This window comes from Eleginops maclovinus, chromosome 23, assembly GCF_036324505.1.
Source record: "Eleginops maclovinus isolate JMC-PN-2008 ecotype Puerto Natales chromosome 23, JC_Emac_rtc_rv5, whole genome shotgun sequence".
Classification (NCBI taxonomy): Eukaryota; Metazoa; Chordata; class Actinopteri; order Perciformes; family Eleginopidae; genus Eleginops; species Eleginops maclovinus.
In genome coordinates, this window is record NC_086371.1 from 7,019,816 (window position 1) to 7,037,912 (window position 18,097).

Below are 18,097 nucleotides of genomic sequence, written 5' to 3' on the forward strand. Positions count from 1 at the left end.
AGCAAAGTGCTGATGAACACAACAAAATTGGTTTTATCAAAGACATAATGTAAGACTTATGATCTAGCCAATGGGGACTAATTATGCTGTTACTCCACTGCCCGGTAAGGTTTGCCGTCTGTTTTAATCAGGACAGAAGCGGATCTGTTACAGAGGGATCTCAACATAAACTGGTCAACCACAGCAGACGTCAATCCACCCTCGTTTTGGGGAACAATGTGCGCATTTTTCCCTCCTACCTCCCTTCCATGTTCTCCACTTCTCCCTTGCCGGCCACAAGTGTTTGATTCGCTGTCTGGCCGTGCATATTAATGAGGAGGGGACAGCGGGTTGCTTTTTAAAAGAGCTGCTGCCTGCCTCCCCACAGCAAGCGTGACAGAGAGAGAGCAAGAGAGAGAGACCTAAAGCAGAGACAGTAGGTTCATCCAGGCGCTCAGGACGCACTGAAGGAGTTGCACAATCAGCGCTCCAAAGAGACTGAAAAAAAGCAGAAACCCTCAGCAGCTCATTCACTCCTGCAATCCAAGCAGATACTGCAAGTGGATCCTATTTGCACCTCGACAGACTTTTGTTGATTGATTTTTTTTTTCCACCCGTGTGTTTTCGAGGAATCGGAGTTTAAGGAGTTTGTTTTTAAAAAACATTTGAATTTGTTTTTGACCTTTGAAGATATGCATCGGTGCACAGCGGTGCTCGTTTTGTTAGTGGTGGCCGTATACGTCTTTAGCGCAGAAGGTAAGTTTCTTTTGTTCCATTTTAGTGGAAGTTGATATGTTTTGCATGGAAGTTGTGGTGCGTTAACTGAACAACAAAGATTGGGTGGAGGCAGATGTGTTTTGACGCCTTATTAGCTTTGTTGTTGTGTGCATGAAGCGAGATTTAAAAGTAGTCTTCCCATCCAGAGTTTGTTTGAAACAAGAGTAAAGTTGATGCAAAAGGTCCCCTAAGTTTTGGAAAACAACAGCTTAGCTTAGCTTAAGTGTCTCAGTGCTGAGTTCAATTGCATGCTTATGCTCACAAAATACTTTATGTTGACAATATGCCACCTGCTGCATGCACACTTTAATCTGATTACACAAAATATAATTCAGCACTTTTAACAGCCTAATTTTACCATACACATATAACATTAATTATGAATGCCATATCACCGGTTACATCATATTATCATACTTTGAGAACTATGGTATCAGAATCTGGTCTCAAAATGAGCCTTATGTTGGCCCCAGCAAGCCTTTTCACATCCTGAACATCTCTCTGGGACTCTGTGTTTCTGGCAGGACAAGAGAAGCTCACCATATGTAGCTGAAACAACTTAAAGCCAGTTTTCATAGGGGCCATGTGGATGGGGGTTTGGGGAATGATGGTCTGAAATGCTGTTGTTTCTGTAGATGTAAAGAGGAACACATCTTGCAAATGTTATTGTTTTATATATGCATACTGGAAGACAATAACTTATAAGACAAATATGTGCATGTATGTCACAGGGGTTTAACTATTGTCAGTTGTTTTGAAAGCACATATTGCCTAAATGTGCTCATATAGCAACATCATTTTAGACAAAAAGAGGGGAAAACTAATGAATTGCAAACCAATAACTTGAATACTCTTAACTTAATATATTGTCATGACCTAGGTGGTAAGACATACAGTAAACAGGTACAAGTCTTTTAGAATAAGACCCTCTCTTTTCCTATGTGTGAGGTGTTGAAGACAGTTTGAAACCCCATACCACAGGATGGACATATAACCCTCAGTATTACGAGTTTGTGTTGTCCGGGAGTGTCTGTGCGAATGCCGACAGATTTAGTGGTCGGGGTGAGGACAGTTAGCAGGTGATGGATGAAGGAAACCTTGGACTATCCAGGTCATCACCCACCATCACAGATATACAACCAGGAAAAACTCATTTCCTCTGCCTTTATTCTGCAGCGTAAAGTCACAGTAACTTAAAACCCTTAATTAAGCTGTCCATGCATGACTCTCCTGTATGGTTGGAGTGATAGAAAAGCAACATTTGCAAAAGTTTTAAATGCAAATGTTAATAGAAATGTACTAATTCTCATTCAGCCTTAAATTATGTATTAATTCAAACTTTGAATATATTTCTTTGTGACCTATTGTACTCTTTTGTACATGAACTAAGGAGTTCAGTTTAAGAAGCAGTTTTTTTAAAGAATGTGATGATTAAATATTGGCTCTGTTAATCTCCGCGTGTCAGTTCCTCTTGAACTTGATGTCAAATCCCACCTACCTCCTGTCTGTAGAGGTAATTTTTAGCTTAACTTCATTAATCTGACACACAAAAGATCAGTTTCAATTATGTTTTAAACCCCAGTATTACAAGTTCATTGTGTAACTTAAGTCAGTATGACGTGTGTTTGATTTCTCTGCAGCCTACAAGTGCAGGTGCACCAGAAAAGGGCCAAAGATCAGATACAAGGATGTGCAGAAGCTGGAGATCAAACCCAAACACCCGTTCTGCCAGGAGAAGATGATATTGTGAGTGGGACCTTTAATCTCTTTCACTCTCTCATTCCTCTTTTCTGAAAAACTCTGCCTCTTCTTCCTCTCATCATTTCCTTTTATTTCTCTTATTTGTCCTTCTTGTCCTTTATATGTTTTTTTACCAAGATCATGACCTGTTTCTACCCATCCTTTCTGTGTGTGTTTTTCTCTATTCCCCTCCCACTTGTTCTCTTCCAAATCTTCCTCTCTGTGCTGGCATGCGATACAAGTCACAGTATTTGAACCTGTTTGACTCCCAGGTATACAACCGTGACTGTGCAATGGCCATACAACTATTTGGCATCCGTACAGGCATTATCAAAACACTCTGTCGGCTGCGCATAAAGCACTTAGGAGGATTAACAGTGTGATGACTAACTGGTGATTTAGACATACACGTGCTGTCAGGAGCATGAAGGTATTTATAACTTGAAATTATGGGGAGAAAAGAAACAACTTTGTCAAATACGACAATCTAATTAGGGCTTTAGTTAAATCTCCAGGCATTTAATGATAGAATATCAAACAGTTTATATCCTACTACTCGTATGTTGTGTTCAATGTACACATCCCTGTAAGAGTAAAACGCCAGGATAGGACAGGTAAGAGTTTACATGAATCATTATTATAGATATAATAATGGAAATCTAAGTAGCCATATAAATTTAAAAAACAACAATAGCATTAGGTGAAACAGAGTATTTGGTGCACTATCTAGTATAAAATAAAGACCAAAACCTTTGATTTGTTCACTTATCTTCCCCCCTACTTTTTTAGGGGAATTATAAACCTCAATGGCAGGGTCAGTCAGCAGTTTAAGCATATTTGTTGAAATACAGTTTGATCCATACACCTGTACTCTCGCTCTGCTGTCTGACCTTTGACCCATAAAATCAGAGCTGTAGCAGACAGACAGCTATTACGTAACATTTTAACATTGTGGAAAGCAGCATGATTGTTAGGTCTCTTCCTCCAGAGGGGTTCAAACTCAAAGCCCCCTCTGGCACTCTTTGAAAAAATAAACTAAATAAAATAAAGTCAAACATATAGTATATCATTTTTGGATCCTCTGGCGGATGGAGTCTCTAACAAAGCTAGAACTGTGAGCCAGGATTTCCGTGTCGAACTCATTTGAAGTCTATGTCAAAGCGTCTTGAAGGGACAGCAGATGGGACGTTATGTCAGCCTCCCTGGAGACCGTTTTATGTTTTTACATTTTAAAAAACTCTGCTGCTCCCTGCTGGCAAGCTACGAAATCACAATGTTGGCAACAGCATTGGGACACCTATTCTGAGAATGTGACATATATCATGTTTTGTTTCTTTGAGGGACAAAAATGAAAGTCAGTGCATCATTTAATGTTAAAGTGAAGACTTGGTTAGGGGAATTTATTAAAGTGGATTATAGAGTTTAAATGAGTGTCCAAGGAAAGGATGTAAGTCAACACCATCACCCCATGAGAGATGGAAATCTGTGTGTGAAATCCTTGTGTTTGGATTTTGTGTGTGTTGGTGTGTGTGTGTGTGTGTGTGTGTGTGTGTGTGTGTGTGTGTGTGTGTGTGTGTGTGTGTGTGTGTGTGTGTGTGTGTGTGTGTGTGTGTGTGTGTGTGTGTGTGTGTGTGTGTGTGTGTGTGTGTGTGTGTGTGTGTGTGTTCCCCACCACACAGCCTGTATGTAAGGCTTCTCTATTAGCATGAGATGGGGGCCACCAGCCGCTGGTGCCCAGTGAAAAACGAGCCTCAGCGGGCTCCGGAAAGCTCCAGAAAGAAAGAGAGCGGGAGAGAAACGAGCAAGTTAGTCCCCCTCTGGCCTCTGCTGTGGCCGTTTGGCTTTCGGCGCTCAGTTTGGCATTCAGAGCGCCCTCTCCTCAAACTGCACACAAGCTCAGAGCAACAAAGTGTCCCTGTTTTCTCCCTTTTTCTGTCCTTCTCTTTTCCAATGAGACTTTTATAAACCATATCTCTTTGATAACCGTGTTCACCATCTTTTCTTTCTTATACCACACATTTGTTGTTATTGTGCCCTTGGCTTTTGTATCTGCCTCTGTAACAATGCCTCTATCATTCACATTAAAGCTTCCGGATAATAGCACTGTAAAAATAGTCCATTAAAATGACAAGCCTTTCAATCTCTAGAGAAGTGAAAGTATTATCAGCAAAATTCACTTAATTTATCGATTAAAAGTTATGAAGAACAGCTCATTTAGAATGTCATATTATATTATCGTACATACAATATACCTTTTTGATTTTGTTGCTATGAAGGTGAAGCTTGTTTGTTACATGTTAAACAGCAAATTAAATTGCAGCAATAAAGTACATTACATTTAAAACAAATTGAGTATTTCACCTTCAAATGTAGTGAAGTAGACCACCATCTTATGAAACAATTTATGGATCACTTTAGAGCCAGTGTCTTCATTCAGCTGCCCCAGGTGAATGACAATGAGGAGGAACTAAAACAGAAATGAGGATAACATTTCCCCTCTCTATGGATAAACATCCTGGGTGTGTTTATTATCGCAGCCTTGCAGATATGAGTCCATTGCATGCATGCATGCTAAAGTACTTTCATGTTCTCATGCACTCAAAGCTCATTGCTTCAGTAACAAAGCACGTACAGCTGCCCCTGAATACCCACACAAAGTGAGTGAATGAGCAGGAAAAAAAATGGAAAACTCTTTAACTTAAAACCTTTATGAATACTGAATGCTGTGTTTTTATTTAGAGACAAGTCTTTTCTCTCCCAGTCAACTTATTTAGCATTCATGGTTTGGCGAGCCTTTGAGTGTGTCACTGGATGGAGAGGCCCCACGGCATGCTGGGTGTTTTTCCCACATTTGCCTTGTTTGGCCTGAATATGCCACATGCGGGCAGACTGTCTCTACCGTTGCCTTAAGCAGAGCAATTGATTCAATGAGCTTGTATGTCACATTTTTAAGTGGCAGCTCCATAATATTACTGCTTTGCCAAGTAGCTGTCGACCTTGTGCTTTTCAATGAGAGGGCTTTTAACAGCAGAGGTGTTATTCAGGGCGGTTTAGAATTAAAGCTAAAGTTTGCTGCAAAACATGTCAAATGTGCTACGTTTTGATAGCTTCTATTCAAAATAACTCAGATTACCTGTCAGATGGTTTAAATACCCTCTTGAATCTGTATTTCTACTTGATTTGGTTCTTTTGAAAGTCATACAAAAAACTATTTTCCTGTAGCTGGCCTCAAACTGTTTAAGAAACATATTGTGCAGCCTGATATAACTGTATACCCAAACGATTTCACTGAGGGACTTAATGTCACGTTTGTATTATTTAATCTATACATTTTGTTCTCTTAAACATGTGACTTACTATGTCATATCCTGTGCAATTCCATCATATGTGAAAATATTCATGTTATGTTAAAACAATGCGATATATTTTGTTTTTAGCGGTTTACTTATGTATTATACTTTTGTTATTCCTTTGATTGTTGCATTGACTGCACATTAAATTAAAGACATTAAATAAAGGATTATGTTATGTTATTACAGCAGAAAGCATACAATAACTGTCACAGTTGAATTTGACATTCTGGCCTGCTATCCTGTTATTTGTAAATAAGATATTCTTTATTAATCCCAAATTGGGAGAAAATGTTTGTAAAACAAAGTATTGCACATAATTACAAATAATAAAGAGTAGAAAATAAACAATTATACAATATAAACATCTCAAAATTGAAGATGAAACAAAACTAAAAGAGTGCGAAGAATGTGAAAGTTGAAGTGACTATAAATATATCATAGTATATTGACTATCTGACAAATAAAACACTATTGAAGGGCCACATTAAATGAGATATAATGTGAAATGTACTGTGTAGAATATTGATATATTATCGTGTTATTTTGTGAGATGTAAAACTTCCCTTGAAGAAAGATTACATGAAACAATAGGAAATATACCTTGCAAATGTAAATTGAACTACTCTGGGACTGCATCAGATTGACATCTCTGGGTTGTTCTCTTCCTCTTTGTTTCTCCTCTCAGTGTGACGATGGAGAACGTGGCTCGGTTCAAAGGGCAGGAGTATTGTCTTCATCCCAAACTTCAGAGCACCAAGAATCTGGTCAAATGGTTCCGCATCTGGAAGGACAAGCACAGGTAATACTATAATTCATGAAAAGCTAGATTAAATGTTTTTTTATGCTTGAGTTTTAATTCCTGGCATTTTTAGCTTACATCCTATAATTATGTCATGTTGATTTTTCTTTCCGGCTGTTGTAGTCAGCTCTAGTCAGCATGTACTGCAGCTTGCAAAATAGCAGACACCACCAAGGCTGTTTCCGTAAGGGAAGCATTATGTGTTTATCTACCCCCTGTGCACCTTTAACCAAGTTTCATATAAATCAGGCCTGTCGTTTTTCTGTAATTGCCATCTCCTCTCACCTTTCCTCAACCACAGGGAGGTCAGATGTCAGGGTCAGCAGTATTTTATTGAGTACAAATAACATTTTGACAGGGACTCTGTTAGATACAAACTGATTAAATGTATGTCCTTCCACCTACATCCACAAGAAAATAAGAACAAGGAAATGAGACCAAAGAAAAACACCTCATTTGAGTGCGCTAGAACGAAGCTAAATAAAACACTTATCAAGAGTTTGAAAACTGACTGTTTTTGTTTCTTCCTCAGGGTGTATGAAGCCTAAACCCTCTGCCATCCAGCACACGTGGATCAAGTGATAAGAAAAGACGACAGTACCACCAGGACTGTTTTTGCAGAGTACAGGATGTAATCTACAATCAAACTGTACTTCTTTCCTCTTCTGCCTGAGACCTGTCAAGCACATTAAGAGATATCCTTAGTTCTTATAAATGTATATGTGGTGGTGGGCTCGTTCTAGTCGGTCATCACTGTAGTTACAGTCACTCACCACACCTGTCTCTTATAGTTAAACTTGTCCAAAAGTGGACGAGACTCCACCATCTGTTATCAGTTGTTACTTAAAGGGATTTGATTTTAGGTTTCTTACAAAGTGAAAAATATGTAATTCTGAAGAAACAGGCAAACCTTCCTTTAAAAAGTGCGGGTGTTTAAATTGTTGAGCTTTTCACTCCTCTGTACTCAGTATGACCGGTAGGACATCTGTATATTGCCAACATTTAGGATCTGGCTTTTAAGTTTTAGTCAAAATGTAGCCATAACGTTTCTCAATGTGATTCTCTGTATTCGCAGAGGAGCGACAGTGAGTGTAGAGTTACATATAATACAAAAGTTTCTAATGTTCAGTCAGATAGAGCAGATCTGTACATATAAAATACAAATATCACATAGGCCATGTGTGCCATTGCATTGTACAGTACATTCTGTGGGTTGGAGTTGATTTAAAAAAAATGTGTAATATAATTAAATACACGGAGAAAGTAAGTCAGAGAAATAAACTATATCTGGCCGAGGATACACAGTCAAAACTTCGTACTATTGATCCATTGTTTGTTTTTTTCTCGGGATTAGACAACAACAAGACCTATACAGAACTTTTTCAAACTCATCCTTCAAAATTAGCTATACATTTTGTCAATCTGGTACGAAAATAAGCATTTTAAGGCACCTGAAATACCCGTCTATATACATTTAAGACATTTTATTTGTTCTTAAAAATCACGAAATATAAATCCACTGTCTTTACCCTATGTTGCTGTTTATACTCGTTTAGAGTCATATTTTTCTTTTGTTATATTTCCTGAACAATACAAACATGTTATTATTCTGTAAACTGTTGATATACTTGGTTATTATAACGACTGCCAGGTGTTGATTTGTTGCCATGGAACTGAATTCACACACAAATATATATCTACATATATACAGAAACTACATTTTATTTACCTTTTGAAGAATGTGCATTTCTCTTGTTTTATATCTTATATGAAAAATATATAAAGAAGCATTTTGTAAATGGACCAGTATAGCCTATATGTTAGTGAGAATGAATTCACCTTAAGACTTTATAGTGTCGTGTATATTGTATTACTGCATTATTAGTTATGTTTTTGCTATTTAAATCTTGGTTTGGTAACATAAATTGGGAGAGGGAGTGTTTGGTCTGGTCCAAGGGAAAATATTGAGTGTAAAACAATAAACAGAGGAATAAAGTGTCTATAGAGTAGCTCCTGCTTTCATTTATTTATTGAAATCACTTTTGCCATCAAAAAATGCTGTTTCAGATGTGTGACGAGGAAGATGTTTAAAATAAGGTGCTGTGAGACAAGCAGTCCACCTGGTGGCAGCAAATACCAACTACTATTTGTCAGGCGAAAAGCAGGCAACAGTATTATTATGGATGTTTACAGCAAACAATGCATGGATAGTTTACCTGTAAACATTTCAGCTATCAGGATTTTAAAATGAATGATTTTACATATTAACATACTCACAATTTCTAACGTCAATTGCCATACAAAGAGAGACAGACATTTACATATTGGTGGAAAACAAATATCACAGTTTCCAAAGTCTATATCATAAACCTAGGGATGATATTTGTACATCTAATAACAACTTATTCCAAAGTGCATTTGCCATATCTTGAATCATAGAAAGGTACACATATGTCAGTGGTTTCATATAATAATTCATAAATAATATAAACAAGATTTATACAAATGCGAAAAATATGTTCATGCCAATATCACACATTTCAGTTAAACTAAAACTAAGCCATACAAAGTGTGTTTCAGATTGAATTTAGGTCACTTTTATATGACTTCGTTGATGTATGTTGACTGCATTCAGACTTTATAAATCTCATCAGGTAGTGATGTTATAAAGGTATAAACAGAGGAGGAAAAACACTGATCCTTTAATTACAAACATACAATATAGAACTGCACTAACATTACCTATAAAATTGTTGCCATAAAAAGCTTTTCCTTTTGGCGTGATAATTATTTTAATGAATGTATAACATTATGAACATGTTGAATTCATCAAAAATAATGGCAGTACCATTTATCATCACAAGGGGTCTTGGGTAAAAAAAAATGTAGGTAGCCTACTCTACATAAATTGAAAAGTAGAAATTGAGTTGTTTAAACTGCATTCAATAAAGACAACACAAATCACAGATAATTCATGAAACAATTATTTTTGAGATTCAAAGGTTTGGTTGTCATATGCACATTAGCTACAGTGTTGTTATGGCAATGAGTCCCAGGCTCCTTTAACAATGCAATATATGTAAGACATAACAAATACATTAATAAAAAATAGTGCAAGAAGAAACAGAGTAAAAATAAAATAGTGCAAGATAATGTTGCACATCACCAATGCACAGGTATATACTTGTAAAATAGACTAAGATGAGCTAAAAACATCATGTGAAATGAAATTGCTATGCAGGAATAAAATACTGCGATAATGTGAAATGCATGCTTAATTATCATTTCTTGTTTGTGTTAACTGCCATCAGTCTGCATTACTGCCGTCTGCAAGGCGGGGTCAGTATTTGGCAGCCGTTCCCCGCTGTGTTCCTAGTGGGAGAGGCGGGGTCAGTATTTGGCAGGTTCGTCCCTTGAGGGTGTGTAGACCAACTCGCTAAGCAACGAGCTGCAAACGGGCATCGGAGCTAAAAAAAAACAGGAACCACATTATTATCGAGTGTCTTTGCAATGTTCCCGACGATAATTCTTCACCGTTTTTATTGATCTCATCGAAGTCGCCGTCTCTCCAGACATCGGCTACAGAAAACAAACAAGAAATTAATGCATCTTGCTGCGCGGTGCTGTTTGTTTTGACCTGGTAAGATACTGACTGATTAGCTTTCCTTTGCTAACAGCGCTTCCTCTGGTTCACTCACAGCATCTCAGAAGCTAGCTGCTAGCATGCTAAAGCTAACTGTGTCTGACGCTCTGTGTTGTCTTTTACGACCAAATATTTCCTACGTGTTGTTTTTGAATTTATGTGCTATATTGATCTCTTGATTTAGAGGCTAACATTGAAGTGTACAGTCGTTGTTTTTAAAGGTTAATTAGTTTATTTGTGTTCATTGGGGGCTAGCAGCTAACGGCTAGCTACGGAGGCAGTTCCATCACATCTGTGGCTCCTCCACACAGTGAGGTAACTCGGAGACAGAAAAATGGAAAGCTGTCTTGAATAATTCAATATTTATGGATATTATAAGTTCGACAAGCAAAACTGAATAATGCCACTTGTTTTCAGTTTTGCAAACATTTAAAATGGTTGGCGAATACAAGTATTTATCTTTGCCTTTCCATCAAGAATGTAGGACACACTGTAAAAAGAGGGTTTTTTGGTTATTCGAAACCGTGTAAAAATACACACTTCTCTCGGTAAGGCTTTTGAACTGTCGCCGGTAGTTTCGTTTTCGGTGCATACTGTTTCTGGAAAGCTTCATCATTTGCACAGATGCTCCAACAGCTCGGTTATATTAAACTGTCTGTGAAGGAATGTTCTGGTGTTTTCTGGCTAATAGTGTTTGCCATTAATCTATTCTGTCTGTGCTTTTTGCTGGTGAATATATGTTCTGTGTAATCATTGTGCCAGACACGTCGTTTAAAAGAATTTGACAGGCTGACTTTCGTTTCTGGGTGATCTGCAATCTTCTGCTCATTGAATAATCGTATCCGGCCATTGCTCTGAATTAGGACGGATTGTGCTTCATATGGTGTTTCATTAGGCGGAAGTGTGTATTGCAAATATGCTGCCCTCGTATATGATTGTACATTTTTACATGTATGCAAACGTTTGTATTATGTACATACTGACGTTTTATAGCATAACAATGCTGTCACTGTCACTAATTCATTGGAAGAAATATTGGAAGGTGGTTTTACAGCATTTTGGATCTGAAGCATTATATTATTGGTCGATCAATTGTTGAGTTATTTCTAGTAAAAAAAAATACTGTTCTAATTTTTCAAGTAAAAAATATGTCCTGCTTTATATACGATATGATTTGCGAAATATGGACTGTTAACTTAAAAGAAAAGCTATAAAAGGCCTATTTTTAGACCTTTTGTGGACGGAACAATTAATCCTATTTTTGGAATAACAATTGGCACTTCAATGCTTAATACAAAATGGTTGTTCATTGCAGTCCTACACCATTGCCAATATCAATACATCTAACGATAATATCAGTTTTTCAAAAATATGAATGAAACATGAAATGCAATCCAGAAATAATATCATATGTTGTATGATGAAGTATGCAGGGAAAGTGAAACCAAGCCAGTATTGTTACTGAGTTTAAGTAAAAGCCCTTCTGAGAAAAGTACGTCCAACATTGACGTAAAGGAAGTTATTAATGTCCTATAAATAACTGTCCTGGCCGGATTGTCCTGTTACAGCCTCTAGCACTTCTGCACTACGTGCCTATTAGATAATGCATTTAACAATATACTAATGTACTCTATGGATCTCCCAGGAAGATTGGATGTTGTATTACAATGAGACCTTCCTGTCTAAAGAAAGAGTAAACAAAACAATTCAAAGAGGAGGAAACCTTTATTATCTTAATTAAAAGGACTTCTGCTGCAGCTGCCAGGGTGTACTAATGATTCAAAGGTGAAAGTGCTCACTGTGCTGACCAGTCTCTTTTGGACTTTTTGGTTTCCTGACTTTAGTTTCGCAGCAACAACCAACACAATCAGAATTTAACCTGCAGCTTCGTTGTTTTGTGGATTACACTTGTTCTGTGGTCTTATCTGAGGGGCTTGTGCAAAACCTGTCCTATAGCTCAGCAAAATTGAACCTGTTAGCAAAACAACTGGGTTGTTGTGTAAGAGAACACAGATATGTCTATAGACAGACTTAAGTTAAAGGTCAACTTTGCAGTGATGTTGATTTTGGAAAAATGTTAGAAAACTGTTGTTGAGTCAGCTGCTTGAAATAATGGATTACACTTGGTTAAATGAATGCATTCTTATATAAAATTGTCCATACATATAGGATTTAACTGCAGGGCTGTGGTATGTAACTGCATTGCTTAGCGACTAGCTTCAACTATTTGTTTATTATTGATTGGCTAGTTTTGGGAGACTGTAGTGTACCACATAACCTCTACATCCTCGTTTGATTCCAACTCTTATCTGCCCTGTCCGAAAGACATAGATGGCAAAAGAGAAATCTGCAGACATATTGTTTCAATTGATCATTTTCTGTGAAGTATATTATGAAAATATCTTCCACTTTTTGTGTGTGGCTAATTAACTGACTTGTGTTTTTAATTGACTTTCTTTACTTCCCAGACTATTTAGAATAACAACCCAACAGATACAGATGCATTTACATTTATTTAATCCCCATCTCAATAATATATTCAATCGATTTATCTCAGTGACATTACTAAAACATTGCAATGCAGTGAGGCAAGCTCACTATGATCCATTCTCATTAGATGTACCTCAGCTGAACCTGCAGCCTTTTATGTGAAGGATCTCATGTATGCACATACCAGCGGTGTCAAAACTCTCCAGCCTCCTGCTGTGTGAGATAAGACCGTGTACGTAAGAAGACCCATCGTTTTTATATGGCGAGAAAACACGCGCACACACACAGCGGTCGCAGCAGTGTCATAAGCACACAGCTGCCTGCAGTGTGGGATTGTTGTTGCCAGGTCAGTGAGCGGTTGTTATAGATTCAGTGGACCGGGGCCAAGCTAAACCAAACATGGTCCAAATCTCTCTGAAGCTGGACCCTCAACGCGAGAAATTCACCAGATTTGATACGTCTGAATGTGCTCACACCTGTATGAAAATATGTTTTGTAACCTACTTTTTTATTGGTTAATATAACTTGTTATGATTAAGCATTAAACTGTTGCTCATTTGCAGCGTATGATGCACTAAACAAAATAATGAGCAGGCAGTCATTTCAAATGTAGTCAAGCAGTGCAATTGTACAGAAATACAACAATGCAGACAACAAAAAAGAGAATACCTCCGTGTCTTCTGGTGCACATGAAGCCAAAATCGGCCCAAGGCTGTTTCCCGCAGTGTGGCGCTGACCCGGCCCAAAGATTGTGTAAATGGAGATTGTCCGTTAGGCAGCTGAAATAACAACAGCTTCTACAGACAAATATTTTTTTATTCATGTGTTGTTATCTTTCCTCACGAATATCAGGGGCTCACAAAGGCATTTAGATGAAAATGCCATAAGTAGAAATATACAAAAGGTTCATGTATAATTGTATCTATCCAATAGTGATTTATGGGAGTAGAACTTGAAAGTCACTAGGTTAGTCGATTACGTTAATCACTCGGGATAATCAAGCCATCAGTTCAGTCATGTTTAGATTTTCAAGCAAAAATAGCAATCATCTGCCGGTTCCAGCTTCACAAATGCAAATATTTTTAGGTTTTTCTTGTCTGTTATGTTGTTATATTGAATATTAATTGAGTATCTTTGAATAATAATCGTGCAGAACATGCACTTTGAACATAGCAACTCGTGCTTTTGGAAATTGTGATGGCCATGTTGAGAACTATTTTCTGAAACACATCAGGTAATTGATGAAAAAATTGGTAAGTCTCCATAATAAAAATATGTCTTGTTGGTCTGGTACATTTTTGCTTACTTGCCTACATTTTGTTGGCATACATTTCAGGAAATTCCTTGATTTTTTTCCCGTTATTTAATTCATTGGCAAAACTGACAATGCCATCTGTTTATTGTATCCCTAAATTGCTTTCCAATTAAAACCCATTGCCAGAAGGATGTCACTGTGTAATGACGGGGGATTTGGGGAGACGTCTCTTAATTTAGCTGTAGATATCAAACAGAAGCACATCTTTATAATGCCTGCAATGTTGTGTTAAGTCTTACAGAACGGAACAGCTGGTGCTGTGCTGAGTGTTTGTTGGGTTGAAATAATGGGGGGAGAACATGTCCTCAGTAGGTCAAAGGCAGCACTCTAACCGTACAACATCAGCTGAATGTGTCAGGCCACAGGAGTGTTCGCACAGCGATGGAAGTCACACGACTGGAAATACAGTATGACAAACTGTCACAGCCTTCATCTGTAACCTTTGCCGCCATTTTCCCCTGGTTGGTAGATTTATGCATTAGAAAAAAATCTGTGGTTTATAGGTTAAAGGTTAATGAAAATTCCCAAGCACTAAATAATGTCTTCAAACATAGTTTTCTGTACCTTTAAATGGCAAATTCCCACTCAAAAGTACCAGAGTTAATGTGTGTTTTTGAAGATCGGCCAGTTATTTTAATCTGTTTTGTGTTTAGTATACAATATCTTTTAAATGGTTTTATAAATTACTAATAAATAAATCTAACAAAATTGCTTACAGTGACCTAAAACAAAAGACCACAAAGTTTTTCAGTTGATAAACAGTTTATTAGTAATGTGTTATATAACCAAATAGTCCTTGGTTAATATCCTGTCCATTGATTAAGGCCCTTGCCAATACTCTCACTGACAGATGAGCTGAAGTTAATGGTAAAAGTTTAAATTTTCTGGTTCAGTAAAGAAAAGAAAGGACAACAACACAGAGATCTCATTAATTCAGCTCGTTTGATCTTCTCCTTTAATGACTTCTAACCTCAAGGAAAAACAAGCTCAATTCCGTAGGAACAATCTACCATGCCAGTCACAGATCATGTACTTAGTGATCTGTGCTCACCTTGTTAGTAAGACTGATGCTCCGCAAATGCATGAGCTGATGGATTATTTCGACCTTGTCCTCAGAGCTGAGCTTCCCTGGCTTCCTTGGATTTGTCAGTATAGCGCTGTTTGGCTTGAGTTGAAGAGAAGAGTTATAAAGTCTGTTTTCTGGCAGCATCGAGTGATTTAAAAAAAAAAGAAGAAGCTGCTAACACTTCTCTGGAGCCTTTTAGATATCCTCCGACATAGGACTGCCCCCAAGAAGTCAATGTTTGCGGTCATTACTTGAGAATTACCCAATGGTCTCTCATGTAGCGCTCCAAACACTGCTCTTATAGCCGTGTCATAGTACACAGAGGAATACAGGAGCTACAATATCCAGGGATGTTAACGAGACAAACCAAGTTGTTTCCATAAAACCAGCTGGAGAATTGTTATAAAACCACAAGTTCAGTGCAATTTAATATACTGAAGATGTTTTTATTTGCTGGATTCAATGCATTTATTAGAAGAGCTTATTCTGACTGTAAAAACAATTGATCAGCTGTAGCTGTTGAGTAAAAACCATATTTGATACTAAGGTGCTTCATATCTATACATTTGATGTGACTGATCATATATATGTAGAAATATTGACATTATAGCTTATATATGACAGTCGCATGACCATAAAGCTTCAAATATTTTACAAATGTGTGAAACTCGTTACAAAAATGAGACTACAGCTCCACATCATTTAAGAATAGTGTCTCTGCATGAACCCAGTACAGCCCAGATACCTAGGCCTAACACATCTCTCTGTGTATGACCTACAGGCTTATAATCAAACATACATTTATAAAAACATCTGCATTGATAGTAAACAAGCTTTACAATATAAAGACATTTTGAAACAACCCATATATTAAAGCAAGCCCAGAAAAACTAACACAACCTGTCATTTCTGGTATGCTGTGTGAGACAATCCTCTGTCAGTCTGCTTTGTCACTGTTTTGATGCTCTTCTGTTTCTGTCTCATTTGGCAGCGTGCTTACAGTGTTTTGATTTATTGTTTAAACACAGACACAGATGGAAATGACAAGACTAGTACTATCCTGTGTGAGCGTTTTGTTCCCGTGTTAATTGAGCCTCATTCAATCCTCGCATAATAGAGCAAACACAGTTGATTTAACAATGTTCAACCAGAGGCTCGGGATTTCCTCATTCAATCTCTGTAGTCTTACTTCCTTATTGCACCGTCACGGTTTACACAGAGCTGTCAGAACATAAAGACAACAGATGGAGAGGGATCTTTTCTTAATGCAGCAAAAGCAGAAGCATACTGCCTGGTGTTTTAGTGAGCAGGAGTCTGGAAATTTCCATCAGTATGAGAGGTAGCAAGAGATGTAGGTGATATAGATCAATACTAAATCAATAAGGCTCAATGTCATTTCTCAGATGAGGCCGGCAAGCTCTGCTCAGCTCTGTGTTGTAAATCACAGCTAAACACTTTGTGCACATTTTATGGCCAGGGAGGAATAAAGATTTACTGTCATTTTTTAAACTTCAGAGTATCATGACCGTAGATCCTCAGTTGACCCTTATTTTACATTCTTACAGCTAAATTCACACATTTTTTAATAGGTAATTATCAAATTATATATTGGGGAGATGTTTTATTGACAGAAACATTGCAAAGCTATTACAAAATGCCCAAAAAGTAGCCAGAAATTGAATTTGGGTCCAGAAAAAAATAGAGCGTTTGTCATTAATACATTAAAGGTGATGTTTGCGATATGATAATATATACAGAGATCTTACAAAACCGTTAATCCTGCTGTAACTGTTTCTTTAAACATCCTGTTTTGGATAGGATCAATGTGGGTAATGTTGCAAATGAATGTGAAGTATAACTTTACGGTGATATTAAACTAGAAACGACTTTTGCATCCTTGTGATGACGTGCGTTCAAAGAAAATGTACTATATCAGAATAATTCAAAACAAGTAAGTAAATGATGCAAAGGCTTTGGCTGTAAACCAAACACTAATTTATGGACAGATAATTCATGTTAACATATTCAGTGTAATCGCAACCCGAGTGTCAACAGCAACAGTGTTGCAACAAAGAGATGAAACGACACTTACGTAGGTGCATCAAGCCTTTAATCATAGTATTTATTTGCCATTCTTTATCTTTTTTGAGTTGTCTGAAACCCCCAAAATGGACACAACTTTATAGTTTGAAGTTTATTAGTGAAGCTCGTAAGCTTGCAATACTAGGGACGCTGTTTTGTAGAAGAGCGTGACCTCTGACGAGCCAACAGAAATAATTATACATTTGTTTATTATGTTGCACATTGTATTCACACAAAGACGATTACTTTAAGAACAAAACAAATAGGAAAAACGGATATTTTAAAAGCAGTTTTATACAAGCAATAGACATTTTTTTCTTTTGAGTAAATAGAAAAACACAAGAAAACAAGAACCTATGTGCCTGTTCACCCAGATGGCAACCAATCAAACTTCCCTGCAACTGTCCGAAGCAAAACGCTCCACTCTCACATTTGCCAAACACAGAGCCGAACTTGTTTCCACTGTAAGCGTTCAAACTTGATCTTATTTTACCGTCTGCCCTTTGGAGCACTTGTGTGGAATGACAGCACTTCTGTGAAAGGAGGTGGAGAGTGACGTGAAACTATGATAACCCTGAGTGCACCGAAGCAGGGACGGACTTTTTGATCACCAGTTCGGAGAAACGGCCTCCTTCTTCAGCCGATGCTATTAAACACGGCTCTGAACCCGGCCGTGGGAAACGCTGAGTCGCAATTAACCACAAGCTGGTGGTTGCATGGGGTGAAACTAACCAGTGTGCTGGAAGTGTGTGGTTTGAAGTGTCTGAAGATTATTTTCTTGGTCTGAAATTTAAGGAAATCATACAAAAATGTCCATTACAATCGAACAAACACTAGATTTAGTTCTTTAGTT

General features: G+C 37.5%; 2 protein-coding genes across 5 annotated transcripts in view; both read left to right on the forward strand.

Moving 5' to 3' along the window:
• Positions 1–354: 354 nt before the first annotated feature.
• Positions 355–8,648, forward strand: cxcl14 (chemokine (C-X-C motif) ligand 14). The gene is made up of 4 exons (XM_063876501.1): positions 355–735; positions 2,397–2,502; positions 6,535–6,648; positions 7,181–8,648. Exons 1-4 carry the CDS (start codon positions 672–674, stop codon positions 7,194–7,196), a joined length of 300 nt encoding a protein of 99 aa, XP_063732571.1. The 5' UTR covers positions 355–671; the 3' UTR covers positions 7,197–8,648.
• A 1,407-nt stretch (positions 8,649–10,055) lies between these two features.
• Positions 10,056–18,097, forward strand: part of fam13b (family with sequence similarity 13 member B) — a 61,868-nt gene continuing 53,826 nt past the window's right edge. For 3 of the 4 annotated variants that reach the window (XM_063875857.1, XM_063875861.1, XM_063875860.1), the window contains exon 1: positions 10,063–10,288. The gene's annotated coding sequence lies outside the window, so the exon portion shown is untranslated. Of the gene's footprint in view, positions 10,289–18,097 lie in introns of all 4 variants that reach the window. The other variant, XM_063875858.1, reaches the window with a different exon arrangement.

Coding starts and splice junctions, on each gene's coding strand:
- cxcl14 (XM_063876501.1), top strand. CDS start 672: ATGCATCGGTGCACAGCGGTGCTCGTTTTGTTAGTGGTGGCCGTATAC. Junction 736..2,396: donor ATACGTCTTTAGCGCAGAAG/GTAAGTTTCTTT, acceptor ATTTCTCTGCAG/CCTACAAGTGCAGGTGCACC. Junction 2,503..6,534: donor TGCCAGGAGAAGATGATATT/GTGAGTGGGACC, acceptor TTCTCCTCTCAG/TGTGACGATGGAGAACGTGG.